Genomic DNA, 25,064 nt, shown 5'->3' with positions numbered 1-25,064 from the left:
GAAGAGGCTTCAGACATTACCAGTGACAGATTTTTGTTGAAACAGCTTGACGGCAAATGCACCGAACGGCGCTGGAGAGTCTAAGTCAGTAAGAATTGCACACTAGGTTTTTGTAATAAAACTTTTTAATAGCAGGAAAATGCACTGTAGATACCTCAGAATATGCATTTTGTTGGCATTCAATACCAGAAATAGTGCTCTTGGTGGCGGGACTCCGCCCCACGCTGGGAGGAGCTCCTAGCGTTCCCCCAGACCCCTTGCTAGCAATGGATGGGAGTCAACAGTTTTCCCACTAACTCCAGGAAGAACCTTTTCTGAGCACAATAAACTTGTTCCGAAAGAATGAAGGGTCAGAATGTAATAAAGATTTTGTACACGCACACACATACATACATACAAACATTTTTTTTTTCGCGTGGGGGGGGGACGGGGAGAACCCCCCCCCCCCGAAAAAAATCCTGGCTACGCCCATGATATATATATATATATATATATAAATATATATATATATATTTATATATTGCGGAATGGGGTAAAAATCCCCCCCCCCCCACACCGAAAATATATCACATGCCATTTGTGGGCCGGCTTATATGGTAATGTCCGGGCCGATTTTGATACCCAGTCCGCCCTTGCGCGGAGCCCTAGTGTTACACAACGCCTGCATAGGTGTTCCACGAACTACTAGTATAATTAACTATTCGACCACGAAGTGAATTAATCTCTCTAAACAAAATAAGCAAAGTGTTCCGCTTAATATTGAGAATGCGCGAAGTGTTCCGCTTAATATTGAGAATACGCGAAGTGTTCCGTTGATGAAAAAGTTTGGAAAACACTTGCGTAGAGACTAGCCAGAACATTGACAAACCGAGGACACGCTGAACACTCACACACACAAAAAAAACTAAACACGTGAACATCACTGTTCACCATTGACCTCATTTGAACACTTGAGTAACATCATTGATATCTGAACACTTGAATATTACCATTGACCTCTAAACACTTCAGCACAACCATTGACCTCAGAGCACATAAGTATCACCATTGTCCTCATCTGAACACTAGAGTAACACCACTGACCTCTAAACAGTTGAGTAACACCAGTGATATATGAACACTTGATAAACATCATTGACATCTCAACACTGAGAAACACAATTGACATCTGAACACTTGAGAAACACCACTGACCTCTAAACAGTTGAGTAACACCAGTGATATATTAACACTTGATAAACATCATTGACATCTCAACACTGAGAAACACAATTGACATCTGAACACTTGAGTAACACCAATGACCTCTGGACACTTGGGTAACACTATTAAACCGTAATTACTTAAAGGTGGCTACAAGTAAAACAAAAGGTAAAAGAATTAAAGAACAAAGTATTATTGTTGTGGATATTGTAGTTATATCAAAGCGAAGCCATAATTCAAGGTTTTCGCATCCTTTTGATTAATCATCATAAATACAAACAGTTTATGGACGATATAAAAAAAAAACAGCACAGACTGCTTATTTCCCATAATGCTCTCCTTCTCTTTCCCACATTCGGGGCAATTAAAACTGTGACTTTGTCCGAAGCTATATAAGTTCAAGTCTTTGTTCTGATGTGCAGTGTTCGGTTAAATATTGTCATTTATTCAAAACAGTTTTTTTCTAATAACATCTCAACAGCTCAAGAAGATGCTGCTAAAACTGTTCTTGTGTTTGCTAGGTGTTGGCCTGTGTGCCAGCCAGAAAGGTATGTATCTTTTCCAACTTTTGTTTCTTTTACCATTTAGTCAAAGTAATGACAAGATATTTTACCTAGCTTAAGTATAAATAATTTTCAAGCTTTTTTGTTGGCTTCTTTCAGTCGGACGACGACTATGGCTCATCTCGTAATAAACTTTTTTATGTGACTAATTTGACACTCCCGTCTACATGTTTCGCTGGCTATGGTGGTTTTCGCTTTGGTGGTAGATGAGACAGTTATTTTTCGTATGGCACACTTTTCTTCCAGACCCGAGACCCATGTTTTTTCCATGACTTTCTTGGTCACCATCTCTCTCCACGTAGTGCGGTCTAGGGCTCAATGTTTTCACAACGTCTTCACTTTTCAAGATTATTATTATTTAAAGAACATCATTAAGGTTAGATCAAGAGACAGGTGTGAAAGTATGCTAAGTACAAAGACAGTTGAACTGTTAGAAGTATATAACTATAGATAAATATGTCGTGGTGGCTGCTTGGTTAAGTGCAAAATACTTGGGGAGTCGAATTTCTGTGAAGTATTAGTTTTTGAATTTTGTGATTATTATGACCGCCCTAAGTCAATCCAAGTTTAAATATAGGTAGTTGGTGGCTGTTCAGGCTTAATGACAGAATTGTTAACCGTCAACAGATGTGCTCTATGTGCTCTTCATCATCATCATTATCATTAAATTCCATTTTAGTGAGGGCTTTAAAGGTTCAAATACTCTCTTGCAAAAGCCCTGGACAGAAACCCTGCTGTCTTGCGTAGTGCATACATGTAACCTGGGCCGCCGCGATGGTTGTGACCGCCTGCGTGCGGAATTTAAAATGCCGCCCCCCCCCTTTTTGTTTCGACAAAAAGAAATAAATTACGACTGAGCGGGACACTGTACCAAAAGCGCGCCGTGAATGTAATGTTATTAGCTTCAGGAATTCTTTCTCCTGGCGTTTACATCTTTTTCCATTAATAAGAAGAAAAAATATAAAAATGGCAAATATTAATGAGTTTTCTTTTAGAACGCACAATTCATCCTAGTAATAAAAAAGTCAAATAATAAAGAGGAAGCCCTGGTAAAATAGTATTCGAGGGACGTTCTAGGTATATATAGCGCATGGTCGTCTGTCACGGGCGTGAACTCTTTTAAGATAATGTTCGTGCTAAGTAAGAAGTCTTTGTCTCGGATTATTTTTTTTTACTCAGAAATCGTCACTCTAGTGAAGTGCAATGGTCGAAAGAAATTAGACCAATCTGAAATTTAAAAATAATCCAGAAGAATTGCACTAGCGGGGACGTTTTGAAATGTTTTTTGCAAAAATGTTAAATCCACATTGTTGAATACGCCTCTCGCAAAAATTGTTTACATTTGACAAAGTCTTATTAAAAGATGAAACGACGTCTCTTACTCAAGATATCTGGTAATATTTAGACACGGATAACTAGCGACAATAAAAATAAATCATTCTTTTCTCCGCCCACCCCCCTTCATTGTTGGTCGGTCGTTGGCTTGTTGCTCCATACAGCTAGTAGCCTACAACTTGATGTAGATCTACATCTATGATGAGGCAAGAATAGTCAACGCTAAATAACAGCCATTTAACATAAAAGTGGACATGTTTTTAGCATTGAATTGTTAGTACTAGATCTACATACAGGACGGGATATTGACTAAACAACAATATTTATATGTAGTAAGTAGATACTAAGAAGTAGAAAAATGTTTTGACTGATCTGCTTCTTTAAGCGTCATTAAAAAAAAAAAAAATTACAGACAACCGCGAAAATTCCAGGTAAAAAATATGTAGGTGCCTATGGAAAAACCCTTGGGAATCCCTCGCGGTCCGTTCTATTTTTTCTTATTAAAATTTTACCGAATAGCTTCTTATGTACGAATATCTTTTTTTTAAAATAGTTATCAAAGTATATAGGAATAATTAAAATTTATATAACATGTTAAAATATTTGAGTAATGTTTTTATTAATAAAAAAAATAATTAACGTAATTTTGTAATAATGATTTGGCCGCCCCCTTCATTCGGCCACCTGCGTTCAATGCATAGATTGCACAATAGGGTAGTGGCGGCCCTGGATGTAACCATACAGGTCGAGAATTTTTGGTTTCCAATACCTGTCGAGACGGAGATCAGCAAGTCTGGGGCAGTCAAACAGAATATGAGACAGGGTTTCCTGTTCTTTCTCGCAGCGGGCAAACGTGAATCGAAATTTGGCCATAGCGGTGAGAAATATGAGCCAACAGGACAGTGGTCTGTCCTGCACTGTGCTATAATAGCTTGCTTAGGCCTGGACAGCCTCCACCTCGAGAAAGTGCTGTCAGGGCGACACATGCGCTCCCAGACTTTACGGGCTTTTTGAGACTTGTCCCAGATTTAAAACCTCTTTTCCATTTCTGTTTATTTAATTATAGCCAGAGCATGATGAAGACTAGCAGTCTGTTTGGTGGGTGGAAATTGGCCTCCCTGGTGGGCCAAGGAGTCTTCAATGGTCTTGTCAGCCACACTTATGTGACTCGGTACCCACTGCATTATTACATAGCTTCGCTTTATGTTGTGTGAGACCATGATGACAATGTTGATATGGGGGGGGGGGTGACATGGTCCATAGCTTTGCAAAGCCAATAGTACAGGCTTAGAGTCAGTGACCACAATAATCTGTGTTGCCTTAAAATGTCTCTCACCGAGTTGAGAGTAAATGACTTTTAAGGCTTCAAAGACTGACATGGCCTCCGCATTAAAACTACAAACACTAACACATAGTTCAAAGTTTTTGACCGACTTAGAGCCAAGAAACTCAATGTAGGATCCATAGCCTGCTCTTCCAGAATCTATTGATGCCGACCCATCAGTATATGCAAAAAAAGCACTGGGCTTGAAAGTATTAATGGTCTCCAGTGCTAGAATTTGAAGGTCGTTAGATGAAAGACTTATCGGCATTCAAGCATATGTCTGGGGGTCGTTGGGCGACACCAAGGAGGAAGGCGATGAAAACGTTGAATGTTTTGTTGGTTGATGGAGAGGCCAGCTTTATCATGTAGTCTAGTGGCTTGATGCATAAAAGACCGCATCTTAATACGTCTTCTGTATTTCTAACCATCCACTAGTTTTCTAGCTGGGAGGTATTCATCCAGCCTTTTATACTGCTTGAAGCAAGTCAGTACTGACCTTTCCCTCCTAAAGTTTAGTGGACCTACATTAGCCATTATTTCAGCCGCATTTACTGGGCTTGTCCTAAAGGTTCCACAGACAAATCTTAGTGTTTGCGACTGTGTTTTATCAAGTTGTTTAAGAGCTGTCCTAGAGCTATAGATTTGAACCAGTAGACTGTAGTTTATCTGTGATTGGACTGCTCATAAAAGCAATGGTCGAAGCATGTCTGCTCGGACTCCCCACTTCGTGGATGCACAATGCAAATTTTCTTCCAACTTCCTGGATGTGCTCACACATTTTTAGTTTGCGATCTTAAGTTACACCAAGGTACTTGGGTAGCTTTTCCATGCTGAGAGCCACTCCGTTGAGGTAGAGCTGGAAAGGTTGCCCGAGAATGCCAGACCCGAGCGTGAACATAGAATAGACTGTCTTGGAGGTGCTTATTTCTAGCCTCCATTTTTGTGTGTATGAGCAGAGCGTATGGAAATCTTCTTGCAACACTTTTTGTATAGAGGTTGCGCTCCTTCCGGATTTCCAAAGGACAATATAATCAGCATATAGCAACTTTTGGCATTTTAACTGTGCCGGTAGATCATTTATAAAGGCCATGAAAAGGACAGATGACAGGACGGAGCCCTTGGAGGAGGCCATGCTCGAGGGTCATTTCCCCTGAGACTTCTCCGTACATTATGGCTCTTAAAATACTATCTTGTAAGAAGTCTTTTGTCCAGTAATATATCCGTCCAAGCATTACCACAGCTCTTATCTTATGAAGCAAATCAGGCCGCCATACTTGATCAAATGCCTGTTTTAAGTCAATGAAGACTTAGTATGTGCTTTTGGTCTTTTGAAATCTATCTGCTACGCACTGTAGGAAGATGTTGTGGGAAGCGTGGTCGAAGATGTAGTGGGAAGCGTGGTCGAGAGGCTAAGTGCGCTTGAACTCCCCCCCCCCCCCCCCACTGGTCCACAAATGAGATTGGACCAAAACGCTCTGAGCATGCTATAAGCATGAAAGTAGCGCTATATAAAAGCTATAATAATAATAATAATGTTGACTTGGTCTATAGCGGACATTCCAGCCCTGAAACCAGCCTGTTATGGAGCTATAAGGCGGGCACTCTCAAGGACCAAACCAGACGCTTATATATCATTTTTTCAGCCATCATTCCCACACAAGATGTGAGTGACATAAGCTTCTAGTCCTCAGCAGTGTAAGCATATTTTCCCTTTATTGGTGTAGGAAAAATGGTGGCAAGTTGGTGACCATCTGCCCAGGTTCTAAGACTAAGACTAAGACTAAGACTAAGACTAAGACTAAGACTAAGACTAAGACTAAGACTAAGACTAAGACTGCTTTATTGATCCTTACGGAAATTTGTTGTGATTACAAATTTTTTTTTTTATTTACAAATGCCAAAAGCACGGCCCTTCCTCCCCACCCCCGCTACATGCTTGACCATTTCGGGGTTGATACAATCTGGACCAGGAGCCTTTTTCAGCTGGCATTTCCTTATGGCAGCATTAAGCTCGCCTATCGAGAAGGGGGAGTTCATCGTTGCCTCAGCACTTTCTTTCTGTGGTTCGTTTCTGTCTTTTAATTTCATCAGCTTTATCAATGGCTTTGGACATTGGGGACTTCTTGGCAGCCTTGTTGATATTAGCAAAGTATTTGTTCAAGGTGGCAATTTTCTTCTTTAATGAAATAGTTACCCTACTGGGTGAGGATAATGGGGTTGCTGTTTTCTTACGCCCAGCATTTTCGAGATTTCTTAGAAGACTAAAGGCCTTAGTGCCATCTCTTAGGTCTAACCTTGGTCCAACATTCTCGTTTTTACCTGTTAACAGACGTTTTGACTAGTAGACTGAGTCTGTTATATTACTGTCTGAGTGTTGGATTGTTTGGGTACTTTTGGAACCGTTGGTGTGTCCTTTTCCGAGCCGTAACAAGTTAGTTGATTACAGGTGTCCAAAAGTTCTTGACATTTTTTTTACAAAGGTAAGTCCGAGGAATAAAATTTTTAGCCATGCTTGCTGCTATTATTTGACGGTATACAAGGTGAATAAAGCTTCCCAATTAGTTTTACTGTAGCTCCACTTTCGGTGCTATTTAGTGGTTTTGGATTTGATTTTGGTTTTGATTTTCTAAAGAAGGTCAGTCAGTAATATTGAAAGTTGGTCACTTCCAATATCACCTAGTAGTTGATAAGTTATGACAAATTCCAAGCTAGAAGAGACTAAATAAAGATCTAGTCATGATAGTAAACCATGTCTAGCATGCAGACGAGTAAAAGGAGAGTATTTGTTTGCAAAAGGTTAGTAGAATTGCACAGGTCTGTGACGGGTGGTAGGGAGTGACGTGTGTTTGGCTTGTTTAATGTCTATGGCCTAGGGGATGATTATTTTGAAGTTGTCACACACGGACCCATCAGCATATAAATTGGGAGCATTCACGCAACGAGGCAAGCAAAGAAAGAAAGATACAAAAGTTTATATAGAAGAATAAAAGGGGGAAGGATTTGCATCTATTTCTAATCAATATTATATTTAATCATCACTTTTGCACTTAATAAGAGAGTATGTCACTTTTGTCCTATGACTTAGCTGGTTGTCCTGCTTGGGTCGCAGCTGGCTGTGTCCTAGCTTGAGGTTCTGCAGCTGGAGGTGGCGCTCTAGCGGGTAGAGGGACGCCGGGGACGGACGCTGGTCAGCGACCATGACGCTTTTGTTTACACCTGGCCGTTGTTCATAAACAAAGGAGCGAGCTTGAATGGGGAGAGAGTCCGTTCAAGGGGCGCAACTCTCGTAAACGTAGAATGACTAAAGGGGAGATAATTCATATCTCTATTAGTGAGCTAGTAAAATTATCAAGGCGGTCAGCCGAGATTAAGGGAATAAAATAAGAGGTACAAATATATACAATGTTGCGTCAAGGATCAATTGAGCAACGTGGCCATAATATTGTGGACATAGGTGAATGTAATATATAAATATACACATATGCAATGTTTTGTTTGCTACTTACGACAGTGAGAAATACACAATGCACTAATTAAACATAAATGAAATAATAAAATACACACTATGATATCCAGTGAGAAATATGCACAAAGTAATTAAGTGGAACTTTGATTAAGTTCGGCTTACCCTCAGGTATTTCTCTAAGAGTAAGAATAAATGAAATAGTCCAGACCTGATTGCAAGCGAGAGAGAACTGAGCTGGTCTGGTTTGACTTAGTCTACCTTATAAAGGTCCGGGAGAGGCGGACGGATACAGGAAAGGCGCCAAGGATAAGGATTCTCTCACGTGGGTGAAGTCCGACGAAAGTTGCACCTTGGAAGGGCTAAAAGGCGTGGTGACACGAATAATCTCCTGATCAAAGAGAGACGTGGGTGGGACCAGAAGAAATAATGAAGCGTGTTTCATCCAAGATGGCTTCGACGTGAAAGTCGGACAACCGGCGCCTAGGACCAAAGTAAGGGACTGTTTGTTTAATCTTTGATCCTGTCAAGGGGAGATAAACAAGGAAGTCGTGGCCTAGTTGTCGCCAAGGTGGTGGACTAAGTCTAGTGAGAAGAGGAAAAGGGTGGGGGTTGGTAGGGAAATAGGGACAAAAGATGGGAAATAATTAAAATAAAATAAATAAATAATAAATAATTATAATTAATGCTGTGATAAAATTGAGTGACTCTGACAGCAAGCTTTGACTTGTCACAAGGTCATGGACTTTTTTACCAGACAGATCACCGTCATAGCCCCAGGAAGGTGAATAGGCATTTAGATCTCCAGCTATGATAGTGTCTACAGTTATTGTCTCTCTGACATCTAAAGCCAGTTCTTGTTTTGGTGGATTATAAACATTGATGCACTTGATGCGTCTATTATTTTTCCAAATTTCTAACACCAAAGTGTCTGTCCTCCCCTGACTTAAGTCTGTGGGCACTTTCTTGGCGACAAGAGAAATAGCCACCAATGTAACCAGGCCTTGCAGTCCCTACAGGAGCAGCGGAAAACAGAGTACCCGGGTATTGAGACACTTCTTTATTAACCTATCAGACATTCTTGTAGTAAGGTTACATCCACACACTCTTTGTGGAGCAGATTAGTTATTTCAAGTTACATTGAAGGACTTTAAAAGTTTTAGGATCAGATTTGGAAATATGTTGCCTAATCCTTCCAGCTAAATTAGCTTGAGGGGCATTTACTTTCCCAGTATGAGATGTTGGGATTAATTTTTCCTGAGACTTGTTTTTTTTTTTGGTTCGCTTTGGAGGAAAAGGATGTTCTCAGGGTTTGTGTGTTGGGAAGAACGGTAGCTCTTTTTTCACAACGTGGCCCGCTCTCCCTTTGTACCAACGTTGCGAGGCGATTAGTAGCACATTTTTCGCTGCCAGGCCATACGCCCTTTATTTGGCTAGCGGAGCCTGTTAGGGTCTGCTCAGATAGAGTTTTCTTTGTATTTATTCTCGACATAAGTATGGGTTTCTCCAGGGGGGGGGGTAGGAGATTTGGGTTGCACCTTAGAGCGAGAAGTGAAAACAGTCCAGACATTAGCATTGGACTATAAAACGATCATAGATCGGTTAATTCAGCCACTCACTCATGAGGGCAGGGTTTAATCCACGGAAGTGGAGTGAGACAGGAGTCCTTCATTAATCACCAGTTTAAAGCCCGTAGATTTTTATGGCTTGACCCTTCACTAGCCTCCAGGACCGCGGCTGGTCAATTCAGCAAAGTCTATAGACCCCGACAGGCACAGTCTCTACACCAGACGAGCGTGCAAGAGCTATGTCAGCCAGATCTTAGCATTTCCCCAAACATCACCAGTGAGAGCCTTTTAGGAAAGTTGGGTCTTCCGCAACGTCAGCCCTTTACGAAACGTCCCGAGAGCAAGGGGATGAACTTACTCCGGTTACCAGAGGACACCCACGAGGAGGTTGGCGGGCATTGTTTTCATCATAGGCCATACAGATCACGTGTAAATGGGGTACTTTACTTTTTTATAATATGGATCAAAAGATAGCTATAGATAATGAATTCAGAATTCGAAACAAAAATAAATGGGATGATAACTAAGAACTGTAGTTTAAATTTCACATCGATTTACTAGATAACAAGTGGTTTAAACAACAATGTTTGCTTAGCGATGTCTAGCCTTAGGTATCTTTTGAACAACTTTAGAATATGTATCATTGTATATAGATTGATTTCATTTCAATTTCTTTCATCCCACTCTTACCACTACATGATGCCCAGAGTCCTTTAACAAGCAGCATCACTAAAATATTAACCTTGACTCCTTTAGCAAGCAGCATCCCTAAAATATTAGAATTAAACCCTTTAACAAGCAGCATCACTAAAATATTAACCTTGACTCCTTTAACAAGCACCATCACTAAAATACTAGAATTGACTTGATTTTGTTCCGAATGCTAAAATTTTTTTCTTTTTTTTCCCGCCAGAAGTCAATATCGAGTCGCGTATAATTAATGGCAAGGATGGTAATAAATGTGAATTCCCTTGGATGGCCTTCATCAAAAATTATGGACAAAACATTGGATGCGGGGGCTTTATGATTGACAACACCCATATTATGACCGCTGCCCACTGTGTGGTTGTCACTAACAAAACGTAAGTACTGATAGATGTCACGCTAATCATACTTACTATTTATACAAGAACCTCTGTGGTTTATAAGACGAAAAAACGTACATGGACTTTATGTAGTATTAAACTTTTATTTATCAAATAAAATTCTGTGAAGTTCAATTCCTTAAAGATATTGCTAATATTATTCTACATGAGACATCACGGTTGGGTAAATACAACGCCTTTTTGTCTAATAGCTATCATCCTGTCAATCCGATTTTAATTCCTTTGGCCAACGACATTTTTTCTTCGTGGTATTCAAAGAATTTCCTTTCCTAACTATCTATACATCTGTTAACACAAACTCTCTTTGTAAGCTTGTATTTATTACTTAGGACCAGTTACGTAATTGTAATTAAATTTGGAAAAAAAATAGATCAACAACAATGAATCTGTACGATTAGAAATATTTACCAATTTTTTTATGTTTAGCACAATTTCATGCTTTTGCTTTTAGCTTTCTCACTACGCAATGATCCTATCACCTGGACCAATTGGGGAAATGGGGAGGGGAGAAAGGGTTTTATGTGTTTGAGCTTTACCATCATCGTTTTTTCTATAAGCATTTATAAATGAAAAGGGTGGGGGCTGTTGTAGTTGCCATAGTGGAACAGTACTGAACATCTCATCCATTGTTGCTCTTCGCCAGGTTTCCTTTTTTGGGGGAGTTTTTTTTATTATCACTTCATTGTAGCCAGTCTTGAGAGATAATATGACGTTAGTCTGCACAGATAAATAAACTACAATTTAGTATCCTTCGTATTTTGACATTTCTGCTGATCTGCTGCCTTGTTATTTTTAGTAGCCCTGTAACTGGGAAAGCCTCTTTCGCTGTAGTTGGCTCAATATATCTGCAAGAGCCTCGAAGACGTTTTTCAGATTTAGTTGGAACTGTTCGGCAATATTGCAGACTTTAAACGGACGCAAGCGTGTGACATGTTCTGATTAGGGCTTAAATCGGAGTTTGCTTTTGTCAAAGACAAGGTAGTTATCTGAGCTAATATCCAATCTTTTTTGTGCCCGCACGCCCAACATTGACGACCTCATTTCTAGGAAATGCTAATAAATCCATCTCCATTTAGTGATTTTTTAAATAATCAATACTGTGCGTGCTTCCAACTGACTTGCTATTGGATGTGCAGAAAGAAATCCTAGGATCGGCATTATTATGGATTTTTTTTGCAGAGCTATATGGTCCCAGTGTGTGTTCGAATCCATTGACTGTTATGGACGTTTAATTCTCCAATCAGTAGGATGAGGTCATGACTGGATGTCTCTGTGGATTGCATCAATTTTCTCTTTCTTCGGTCGGGTCATGTACTCAAAAGAAAAGTAATTTTACGTTGGTAGGTTAAAACTTGAACTTTAATAATTGAAATGCTGAGCTGGTTTCCAAGCAAAAAGTGCTGACTCTACTCAGATGTTCTAAACCAAATCAAATCCTAAATATTGTTACGAATCTCACTATCCAGGCTCTCTGCAAACTGCACCTTACACCACCAACTTAAAGAACTTGACAACTCAGGGCTCCAAAGTAACGTAACACTTTAATAGTTGAATAAATAACAGCCAATACTGTACAATTGGCAACACGTACACTGTACAAATATCTCTCCGATAACACCGTTCCGCCGTATCAACTCTTGCACTGGCCTCTCCGTCTCGTTCCGGGCTTGCACTGGGTTCAACAGTTCAGGACTGACTTCACACACTAGGCTCGTTGTGTCGGACTCGATCACAGACCAAGATCAAGACGCCGTTCGTCTCAACTGTACTTGATAGTACTCCGCACTGAACCGTCGTAATGCTCCGTACAGAACCACACCGCTGAACTGTGCTGTAGTCGACCGTGTTCTGAACTCTTGTCGTGAACCTCCTTTCTGAACCTTGCTGTATTGAGCCCCTTTTCTCGACTGTCTTGACTGCGACACTCCGCTCTTTATATATGGTCCCTACTGGCCTTCTAGAACCGGACAGAACGCCGCTCGACGTTTCTAGGTGGTCAGATGACTACAACTCTCGTGACGCTCCTGAGCTCTGTTCACGTCGACGATCCTACTCGAACCTTCATGTTGATACTCGTCTCGGCTGACCGTCGTAACTCGTCACTGTTGACCGCTCGTCTAGCGCTGGCCTGGGGCGATTTGCGTCGGCTGACTACACACACACCACTACCCCTCTCTGTGCCACCACCAAGTTTATAACAATATATATATATATTTTTCATTTTGGACTATTCAATCGCATAATGTTTATCGCATCTCGCTGATTCCAAGGATGTCCAGCCGGGAGGTTTCATTTTCTTTCAGAAGTTGGGTCAGTTTACAATATTTGTAAAGTTCCATGTGCCAATTAGGATTGATTTCTTTGCATCGAAAGACCTGCCATGTTTTTGTTCAGTTTTGCTATAAACTTATGTTGTTTTTTCAAATCTTGTTTTAGTAGATAACAATGTTACAAATAGTGACTAACTTCAATGAAAAAAACAAAAACTCTTTTCAGGTCGAAAGTTTCCAGCGCGGAACCAAGTGCCAACCTTTATGTATATGTTGGGTCCTCGGATCTAGGAAAGATGACAAAATTTCTAGTTAAAACGGTCACACCTCACGAAATGTACAATTTTATAACAACAGGTAATTTATTTTGTAGCAACAACCTTATTTTAAAGTAGGCCATGTCTGGGCATTATCTGAGCACTATTTGAGCAATTTTTTAGCAGTGTTTGAACATTAGCTTAGCAATATTAGAGGAATAGCTTAGCAATACTTGACCATGCTTTCTGATAGAATGATTCAGAATACTTTGTCTGTTTTTGTTTTGTTTTATAAAAATATGTCTTTTAAACTTAGATTTGTTTCTATGTTTTAAATGTTATGTTCCTTTTATGTTTTATACCTTTAATGTTTATTGGTTCTATGCATTGCATACTTGAATTATTTATACATTATAGAAAACGATATTGCCATACTGACTCTGGCATCGCCAATTACTTTTAATGACTGCACTAAACCGATACCTTTGGTAAATGCCACCACAAAATTGTTAGACGAAGATTGCAAAGTCATGGGCTGGGGAGCTACTACAGGTAAGTGGACTACAAGTAAAACAAGTAGAATATAAAATGTAATTAAAAAAAAACAAATAATATCTGAAGGAAAGAACCTCAAAATCACTAATTAATATCTAATTGGTTCACCTTTTAACTCATTCATGTTTTCTGTTTGACTATGAATAATTGTGCGAAATTTCAACTTGAAAAATTAAAATATTTTGGCTCTAAATTAACACCAATAACAGTAAACTCGTGTGTACTTCACGGAAGTCTTTAGTTTCTTTACTTTTTCTAATTTACATAAACGACCCACCTAATTGCATTGGTTTACTAGCAAAAGTCAAATTATTTGCAGACGATTGAAATAAATACAACACAATAAAAAGAATTTTTACAAAGAGAATTAGATGAAATAAATTAATGAGAATCGAATTGGAGCTTGTCTTTCCAATCCCGAAATTCAAAATCTCAGACTTCACCAAGATACTTTCACTACGAGAGCCAAGTGCTTTACTACTCAGCCACAACAATTAATTTGCTCCAAACGGTACGAATATATTCATGTTCGCCGTGGCTTCAATGATAACCTACCGTTGTTATTCGTAGACTTCGTCGTTCTACCAGAGAGCTAGGATAAAAACACTTATGAACTCGTATCTATTTATTCATGTTTAGGTTGAAAGAAGCTTGAATAAACTTATTTTTTTTAGCAAACCTTAACTTTTCTATATAAATAGACATAAACTCAACTTGAATTGGGATATAGTGGAAAGAAAATGAAATGAAAATTAAAACAAAATCTTACTCACTACAAAAAATACGTTCTTACTGTGTAACATCGCAAGTTAGTTTCCTATTCAACTATTCAACTATCCCACAATCCTTTTTATTCACTTCAATTTCGTCAGACTACCTCGTCGTTTCATTCGAAACTCTACAGAGTTGCATCATAAATAACACATACTCTCCATGCCACCCACCTACGCATCTTTTCAACTCAGTGAGTACAATACTCTGATAAAAAAGTGTGTACACTTTAGTTCTCTCGCACCCATTCTCCGATTATGTTGAAACTTCGCACGATTATTTAATTAACATAAATAAAACATAAATCAATTTTAAAAAGTAACAAATTAGACAATTAATTAATGTAGGCCTAACTAATTAATTATTTTGTTTAAAATCAGCAAGGGAAACAAATACTTCAGTATTCACAGATATGGATAAAATTGTTGGTTTCTTAAAGTTATAATGTTTTTTGTTTTTTGTTTGGTGCAATGCACAAATTGTAAGACAAATTTCCATACGGATAATAAAGATTATTATTATTATTATTATTATTAAATAATTATTAACATTATCTCTCCTTCACGCATTATCCGATCAAGTTGATACTTTAAACAATTATTTATTTTATCTAACAAAATAGGAATCAATAAACAAAAAATAACTCTATTAGTCAATCAACTATTGGAAATTAATTATTTTGAGTGATATAGAATAAAGGAAATTGCTTGTTTATTATATGTTCTTCTTACCAGATTCCGAAAAAGATGCAGGTCCTTCCACTCTCAAGTATGCAACGGTGTTCATTCATAACGAATATAAATGCCAAGATTTATTTAGGAATAAACTTCCTAATCTACCATCATCTATTTTCTGCGCCAAAGGAAGAGGTGGTTCAGACGTTTGCCGTGTAATTATTCAAAGTTATATATATATCAATAATCACATATTTATATATATTTACAGTGATTTTTTTGTGACGGTACGCACCGGTACGGCGTACCGGCCCCTTTTTCAATGTGGAAAAAAAAATTACTTTTCTTGTATATATATATATATATATATATATATATATATACACACACATACACATATATACACACATATATATACATACAAAATTTAGTCTATTCATCTCAAATTTTAATCAAATATATGTAGGCCTACAAGCAAATGTTTTAATTGAAAAAAAAATGGATTTAAGCCTATTAGCTATTTTGATTTGATAGCTTCATTCACACTATTTTTACATTGACACATTCGCTTTACTTATTACATTATTATTTCGTTTAATTGTTTACAAAACACTCTCAGTGACTATATCGACAGTAATGCGCAAATAAAGACCCGCGGGTCGCGGGTAACATATGTCTAGTATATAATAAAAAAGTAAGGTGTGTGTATGTACGTATGTTCCAAATAGAAATAAAAACCGTTAGACCAATTTTAATAAATCTTAGCATAGATTTTCCTTGGATACTAACTGAAACAGTAACGTAAGTAAAGTAGCCCTGAGACAAGCTTAAGACAATTAACAAAAAGTTGCCCAGTTCTATGAAAGTATTACTATTTCATGGATATGTCATATAGCCTTGTTTACATAAGACAAGACCGAAAAAATATAGATCTAATTTTAAGAACTACACTTTGCAAAGACTTTTTTTTTTAATTTGACACTTACAAATAGGAGGTATAGTCCATTCATTTCATTATTTTATCAAATTAACTTTCATATTTGTGTTTCAAAAGCATTTTTACATATTTTTTTCCCTTTTATCGGCTAATTTAGACCTTTAGACGTACTTTATATTCCATTCATCCTGAGCTTGTTTCGGTTGACAAGACCCAAAGTTTATGCATGCGCAGAACTTAAAACTGATATAGTGTATTAGAAACAAACAAAATAATAATGTTAGAAGTAAAGCGAATTTGTGAATATACAAATATTATGAATGGAGGTATAAAAATAGCTTATCGTCCCTTGGTTTTCTGCCCTGGTTAAGAGATGCCTGAAAAAGTATTGGAACACTGGTGCTAGCTCATTGCTTTGTTCTTTGAGTAATCTAGCAGACCATCAGGTCCAGAAGCTTTATTTGGTTTGGTGTTGGCTAATAGTTTTTGGATCCTTTTACTTTTATATCTCCTATCTCCTAGTTCAAATTAAGTAATATGTCTTTGTCTCTTGGAGCTGAGAATGCTGATGGAAAGTAATTATTTAGGATGTTAGCTTTAGTTTCATTATCATTATGTGCTAAGTTTTTTTCTCCTTTTAATGGTGCTACATTTTTTGTTTCCATTTTCTTGGACTTAAGGTATGACCATTGTTTTTTTTTTTGCTATCCTTAGATATTACATTTTTATGTATTCACTGTCTGCTTACGTTTTGGGTTAGGTGTTTAATTTTAATATACTTTTTATAAACTCTTTCTGCCTTAGTTTCTTTAAATTTTCTATATAGGTTTTCCTTCTGTTTACAAAGCTTCTTTAATTTACTATTAAACCAGCATTTATTTATTTTGTTACTCATATATCTAGTAGGTATATGATTTTCTATAATGTTTTTAAGATAGTTTTTAATGAAATTCCAGAGGTCATCAACTGGTTGGTTAATGTCTTTTTCTGATAAGAATGTTTGTTTAAAGTTTAATGCAGCTTGGTGTAGTTGTGTTAGGTTGCATTTGTTCCAAACAAACAAAATAATAATGTTAGAAGTAAAGCAAATGTATGAATATACAAATATTATGAATGGAGCTAAAAAATAGCTAATCGACCTTATTCAGACTTATACAGAAATGTCTACATGCTAAAATGGAAATGCGTATTTCCAGACCTGGAAATGCGTATTTTGAGGGGCAAATACGTATTTTCCTAAATATCAAGAAATATACCCAGAAAAGACTAAAATTAAATCATTCAAGCACATAACATACACGAAAGGGAAGCTATCATAAGGTTAACACAGCATAAAGTGATATAAGACTAAGACATTTTGTACATTTGTCAAAATATTTACACTTTTAGTCTTTGTCTTTGACTTTTCTAGAATATGTTAGGATGATAACGTTCTTGTCAGTTGGCAATGATCTTATGATCATAATGCTTCTTGTGTACTTCACATCCCATAATAGCGGCAACAGAACATTTAGCTGGATCAGTGACATCTAGTTTTATAAAAGTAATTTTGTTTATAGACAATTTTTTTTACTAGGTATCCAGCAACTGGAAATATTTTATAACACTCCGATTTTCTTCTTCCAGACCTTTTTTGCAGAGTTAGCTATGAAAGGTTTGGCATCCTCTACAATCACTAATAACAAACATTTTAAATATTTGTTTTTCAGGCAGATAATCCTAATAAGTCTTTGAACTTGTTTCTAATATATAAAAGCTTTGCTATTGAGTCTGCCTTAAATTACCCTGATTTCATTCTTTGAACTTAGGCCTTCATAAGTAATGGAACCTAATTAGTCGCTAGTGACTATAACAGTAGTTACCACAGAAGATACATTATGCAAGTAATGCAACATCAGTTTGATTCCCTTTATCATGCTAAAAGAGAAATTAAGCGCAACCAATGTTTCTTCTATGAAAACCTCTGCCCTTCTCATTTTCACCTAAAAAAAATCTAATCCAAATCTAGATCTAGATCTGTAAGCAGCTTCATTATTAGTTGATTGTTTTTTAATGTGCATATTTAAGATTCCATAATTGATACGAAATTGCTTCTTTTGGGTAGATTTTTTTAGAGCTAGACTCTAGATCTAGTTACATATATCTAGAGCCTTGAGTTTTTGAGGTACCTCTTCTACTAGTGTGGAATCTAAACCTACAGCCTACATTGATTGCTACATCTAGCCAGTAGTCTAAATCTAAGTCTATTACACACCTGGTCATATCTAGAGCTAGAATGTAGACTAGAATTAGATTTAGATCTAGAATCTATATTTATATCTAAATCTAGAAAAAACTAGATCTATATTTAGATTACACAATTAGATCTAGATCTCAATTCTAAATCTAGATGTACGTACATTCTAGTATAGGCATTAAACTAATTATAGGTGCCTGACATATCTCTTGCTCTAGATGCAGTCTAGATGAATTAGAACTAATCAATCAATTAATTCCCAATTATTTTGAAGACGTCACAGCTGACACATTGAAAGGAACTCAACTTTGTTTAGATCAGTAAGATCTAGATATAGATCTAGTAAATATTTAAATCTTAAATATTTGAATCTTCGTCAGCGCGCGCGAAAAAAAAAAAACTATACTAGATATATCATATGAGTAGTCCATTCCAGGCATCGAAGCACTGATCTATATATATGATTAGCAGGAAGTACTTGTCTTTTGTTGTTTTTTTTTAATTATTTTTTTTTCTGCTTTAGAGGGGGAAATGCGTATTTTCAGATGATAAACCGTATTCGCGTATTTTTGAGTCCATTTGCTTACAAAATACGCAAGATGCGTACTTCTAGGCAACTCTGCTTATAATATATTAAGTAGAATGTAAGGTAGATGTATGTCCTTCATTGAAATCAAAACCGTTCGACCAATTTTAAGGAAACTTGGCACGAACGTTCCTTAGATAATAGCGAGGATCTTAGGATACGTAAAGTTGCCCCTACTGCAACAGAGTTTACTAAATTTAGCTCAATGAGGCATCTTGATATTTTAACTATTAAAACAGCACAAATGCCTTTTATAATATAACAATTAAAAAAAGCCTGGCAAGCAGTGTTAGAACTTACCTAATATGCTATGTAGTATCATTTATTGTATGACTTTGAGGACACTTATTGAGCTATTGGTTGTTGGTATTAAAGTAATGATTCAGAAAATTCATTTCAAGTTGCTAATTTGTTCCCTCAACTATCACTAAGAAAACTTGCCCCATTATCTTGGTCATGTAGTCATTCATCCAAAATAATTTTTAAAGCTAAAAAATCGTGTAAAAAATGTTTGTAAAATGTTTTACATGTTTCGTATGTTCCTTCAGAGTTGAAAATCTACTTACTAGTCGGAACCTCCCGAAGGACGACGGATAATGACCGAAACAAATAAGCGTGAATACCGCACGACCATGCAGCAATCCTAGTACCGTAGATTTTAGAGTAGACTTTGACCGTAGACCTATCCCCGTAGACTTATAACCGTAGACTTTTGAACATAGACTTTTGACCTTAGATTTTCACCATTGACTTTCATTTTAGACTTTGACCGTAGACTTTGAATGTATGCTCTGACTGTAGACTTAGACCGTAGACTTTGACTGGGAAGCGTGGTCGAGAGGCCAAGTGCGCTTGAACTTGGCTTAGCTTGGCTACCTAGAAGGGGGCTCGAGGTTTGACACCCGACTCGGGCAGAGTTGTGTTTACTGAGCGCCTAAAGGCAGCACGGAAAACCAACTCCTAGATACCCCCTCCCCCCCCCCACTGGTCCACAAATGAGATTAGACCAAAAGCGCTCTGAGCATGCTATAAGCATGAAAGTAGCGCTATATAAAAGCTATAATAATGATAATAATATTCACTTTGACCATATATTGTAGACTAAATAGGAGAATGTAACGTATACTAAATGGTAGACTATAGTGTCAAGAAAACTTGAGTATAAGAAACCAATACGACAAGCGCTGATTACAGTCTGGTCTGTGTATCTACAATTTATTTACTGAAATAAATCAGAAAGTTTCAAATAGTTTCAAAATTCAGTAACTTACAAAAATGAAAATGGTTAAAAATAATAATATAAATAAGACATTTAAAATACTTTTACAAAAAGCTTATTTTATCTTATATATTACAGACGTTACTTCAAAAAAAAATATAATTACGTCCGACGTATTTCATGTGTCAATTAATTGTAATTCTATCAATAAGTATAGATCAGTCATGTCATTAGATGTGGAATAGATATAGACTAACAATCTTAATTTTTAAACAAAAATTTTCCACTCCCTGTCTAATTCACTGATTCATTGATCAGGAAATCTCTTAAACTGTTGTACGTATCCGCATGATATTTCGTACACAAGTGACTTTTACCTCCTAGACGCTTGCTAACAACCCACTTTGACAGACTCACAACTTAAGGACCGCTAATAGCTTTCTGAGAACTTTTGTATTTTATTTTCATTATTTCACCAAAAGGCTGCAGTCTTCATATAAAGCAGTTTAAAAAAGCGAAATAAAAAAATACTTCAATAAAGCTTCTATTAAAATGTATCAATTAGCTTGGATAAGTCAATTAATTAAATTTGTATTTGATGTCGACTAACAATAATAAATCTGTGCAATTAGAAATATTTTTTTTTACCAATTGTTTTTGTTTAGCGCTATTTCATGCTTTTAGCTTTCTCAGTACGCTATGATCCTATCACTTGTCTCACTACGTTATGATCCTATCACTTGTCTCAATACGCTATGATCCTATCACTTGTCTCAATACGCTATGACCCTATCACTTGTCTCAGTACTCTATGATCCTATCACTTGTCTCAATACGCTATGATCCTATCACTTGTCTCAATACGCTATGATCCTATCACTTGTCTCAATACGCTATGACCCTATCACTTGTCTCAGTACTCTATGATCCTATCACTTGTCTCAATACGCTATGATCCTATCACTTGTCTCAATACGCTATGACCCTATCACTTGTCTCAGTACGCTATGATCCTATCACTTGTCTCAATACGCTATGACCCTATCACTTGTCTCAGTACGCTATGATCCTATCACTTGTCTCAATACGTTATGACCCTATCACTTGTCTCAATACGCTATGATCCTATCCATGTCTCAATACGCTATGACCCTATCACTTGTCTCAGTACGCTATGATCCTATCACTTGTCTCAATACGCTATGATCCTATCACTTGTCTCAGTTCGCTATGATCCTATCACTTGTCTCAGTACGCTATGATCCTATCACTTGTCTCAAAACGCTATGACCCTATCACTTGTCTCAATACGCTATGATCCTATCCATGTCTCAATACGTTATGACCCTATCACTTGTCTCAATACGCTATGATCCTATCCATGTCTCAATACGCTATGACCCTATCACTTGTCTCAGTACGCTATGATCCTATCACTTGTCTCAATACGCTATGATCCTATCACTTGTCTCAGTTCGCTATGATCCTATCACTTGTCTCAGTACGCTATGATCCTATCACTTGTCTCAATACGCTATGATCCTATCACTTGTCTCAATACGCTATGATCCTATCACTTGTCTGGACCAGTTAAAAAAGGATGAATGCTACCGTGATCACTTTTTAAATACATAAAAAAAGTTGTACGGCCTGAATTCGAACTCCAAAGCTCAAGCGTCCTTAAGTAGACTAATTCAACTTAAAACAACACATCTGTCAAATATGATTTTTCCCTTGTTTGATACGAAATAAAATAATCAATTATCAATAGTTAATTAACTAATTGATTTTTGTTTTGTCAGTTACATGAAATAATTCAACAAAATTTTAAATGGTGCTGCGACTGTGGGTTCTATTTGTCTCGAAGTATATCCCTCTAACTTTGTTAATATGCTTTAATCTTTTATGTCAGAAATCAGTTTATATACGTATTTAACATTTCTTTCAACAGGGTGACTCTGGTGGACCACTGGTCTGTAAAAAGTATACCGCTAAAGAATACTTTGTTCATGGCATTGTGTCGAGCAACCTCGGTTGTAACAGCCAGACTGGCTTCTACATGAAAGTTGCCTTTTTCATTCCATGGATCCAGAGCAAAATCGCCAAATGAAAACAATGAAAAAAATCAACAACAAATGTTTACATCATCGGATATATATTTTTAATTTAACGAAATATATAAATTTAATTTGATAGGCGAAATATGTCAACAACTTTAAAGTAACCTGAGATTCTAAAGAACATTTTTTTTTTACATTAAAAAATGTTTAAAGAAGGCGCTCTAAAAAATTCTTTATTAAAGTAAGATTAAACCATTAAACTCAATCTAATTTCCTGTGTTACATGTTTTATAAACAGAAGTGCTGCTAAAAGGTCCTACCAATTATGCAATCAACTATAAAGCTTTCGAGACCGAACCGTGGCATTCAAATGGAAAAGGACCTCCTACTCCTATTATGTAACCGCCACAATAACCTTGAGAGAACCGCCAAAGCCGGCTGCCATGCTATGGCGGCCCCCTTCGTGGAACGGTGTGGCGAATATTTTGTGGCCTCCGTAACGGGAAAAAGCCACTATTAGGTTTGTGCAAAATTTTCGTCTGTCCGTCTGTCACACTCAGATCTTGAAAACTAGAAGAGAAATGAAAAATATTATTTCACCATGCGATGCGGCTTGAAAAGTTCAGGTGCAACGGCTACTTTTAGTTTTCTTAGTTTTCTAACAGCAAACCGTTCAATTTATAAAGTTAATTATGCAAGCGATATTTTCATAAAAATACACCAATTCTAAAACAATAACGTAAATGTCAGGAAGACTACGCTACTTACTTACCTAGACCTAAGTCCTCCGGCGCGGTTCGGCGCATTGGGCAGCAGGCTGTCTCCATAAAGATCTGTCGTTGGCAAGATCTGAAGCCTCATTCCACCTGGTGTCCACAGTTCTGAGGTCCTCCATGAAGGTGTGGCATTGGACTTCCAGTTGGGTTTGATCCAACACCGTTATCAGGGGTTGGCAGCCCTCGGCACATGTATGGTTTTCTCTATATATCAAGTTTGCTGTTTCTGTAGCAATTGTGGTTTTACAGGGTGGGGTCACTAGCCCCACGCCAAACCCTCCTCCTTTCTCACCCGGGATTGGGACCGGCAGATGGCGGAGTTGATAACGTTACAATATTTAGTAAAGAAAGACATTTTTTTTTAGTGTTTTCAGTATCCTTAAATCAAATATATTTATAACATTTACAAGAAATGTTCCCAACAAGTATAAATATTTTTAAAAAAATTATTAAATTATTTTTTCTGGTCAACGAGCTGCTAAAATTAAGAAAACATTTATGTTTGTTTATAAAAGCTAAGAATGTAATATGTATGTAAATATCACGAACATTTTTTTTTAAATGGACTTTTTATGCAGCGACTTTCCTGCAGTAGCGTGACTAGCAGCGGCAAGACATGGTGCTAATCAGTTCATCAAAATTTTTAAAATTATCATCATCATCATTATCATCAAACTCCATTTGAGTGAGGGCTTGAGAGGCTCAAATCCTCTCTTGCAAAAGACCTGGACAGAAACCCTGCTGTCTTGCGTAGTGCATAAATATAGCCATACAGGTCGAGAATTTTGGGTTTCCCAGACCTGTCGAAACTTAGATCAGCAAGTCTGGGGCAGTCAAACAGAACATGAGGCACGGTTTCCTCTTCTTCCCAGCAGCGGGGGCACCGTGAATCGAAATTCGGCCATAGCCGTGAGAAATATGAGCCAACAGGACAATGGCCTGTCCTGCACTGTGCTATAATAGCTTGCTCAGGCCTGGAAAGCCTCCACCATGGGGAAGTGCGGCCAGGGCGCCTCATGCGCTCCCAGACTCCACGGGCTTTTTGGGACTTGTCCCAGCACTCAAACAACTTTTCCATTTCTGTTTTTTTGAATTATAGCCAGAGCATGATGAAAATTTACAGCCTGTTCGGTGGGTGGAATTTGCCCTCCCTGGTGGGCCAAGGAGTCTGCAATAGTGTTGCCAATCACACGTATGTGACTCGGTACCCACTGCATTATTACAGGGGTGCCAAAGCGTTGTTTTATGTTGTGTGAAGCCATGATGACAGTGTCGATATTGAGAGGCCATGGTCCGGGGCTATGCAAAGCCTGTAGTACAGATTTTGAGTCAGTGACCACAACAATCTTTGTTGACCTCAAATGTCCCTCGCCAATTTGAGAGTCAATGACTTTAAAGGCTTCACAGAATGCCATGGTCTCCGAATCGAAACTGCAAACACTACCACATGGTCCAAAGATTTTGACTGAGTGAGAGCCAAGAAACTCAATGTAGGATCCATAGCCTGCTCTTCCAGAATCTATCGATGCCGACCCATCAATGTATGCAAAAATAGCACTGGGCTTGAAGGTTTTAATGGTCTCCAGTGCTAGAATTTAAAGGTCGTTAGATAAACGACTTAGCTTAGTGGCATTAGGGTCTACTAGTTTCAAACGTAAGTCTGGGGTCGTTGGGCAACACCGAGGGGGAAAGGGATGAAATCGTTGAATGTTTTGTCGGTTGGTGGAGAGGCCAGCTCTTTCAGATTGTCTAGTGACATGATGAATATATCTTCTGCATTTCCAACCATCCACTAGTTTTCTAGCTGGGAGGTATTCATCCATCCTTTTATACCGCTCAAAGCAGGTCAGTACTGACCTCTCCCTCCTAAGGCTTAGTGGACCTACATTAGCGATTATTTCAGCCGCATTTAATGGACTTGTCCGAAAGGTTCCACAGACAAATCTTAATGCTTGGGACTGTATTTTATCAAGTTGTTCAAGAGCAGTGATAGAGCCATAAATTTGCACAGGTAGGCTGTAGTCTATCTGTGATCGGACTGCTCCTAAATACAGGGATCGGAGCATGTCTGCTCGGGCTCCCCACTTTGTGGATGCCAGCTTCCGCACAATGCAAAGTTTCCCTGAGGCCTTTTTTGCATCATCCTGGATGTGCTCACACA

The 25,064-nt window shown here is 37.7% G+C and overlaps 1 protein-coding gene across 1 annotated transcript; it reads left to right on the top strand.

Moving 5' to 3' along the window:
- The first annotated feature begins 1,592 nt into the window (after positions 1–1,592).
- Positions 1,593–22,392, top strand: LOC106052274 (trypsin-like). Its single transcript, XM_056035568.1, has 6 exons — positions 1,593–1,751; positions 10,370–10,538; positions 13,059–13,189; positions 13,507–13,641; positions 15,150–15,304; positions 22,019–22,392. Exons 1-6 carry the CDS (start codon positions 1,694–1,696, stop codon positions 22,175–22,177), a joined length of 807 nt encoding a protein of 268 aa, XP_055891543.1. The 5' UTR covers positions 1,593–1,693; the 3' UTR covers positions 22,178–22,392.
- Positions 22,393–25,064: the final 2,672 nt, after the last annotated feature.

Source organism: Biomphalaria glabrata, chromosome 7 (assembly GCF_947242115.1).
Source record: "Biomphalaria glabrata chromosome 7, xgBioGlab47.1, whole genome shotgun sequence".
Lineage (NCBI taxonomy): Eukaryota > Metazoa > Mollusca > Gastropoda > Planorbidae > Biomphalaria > Biomphalaria glabrata.
This window is presented reverse-complemented; position numbering and strand designations above follow the sequence as displayed.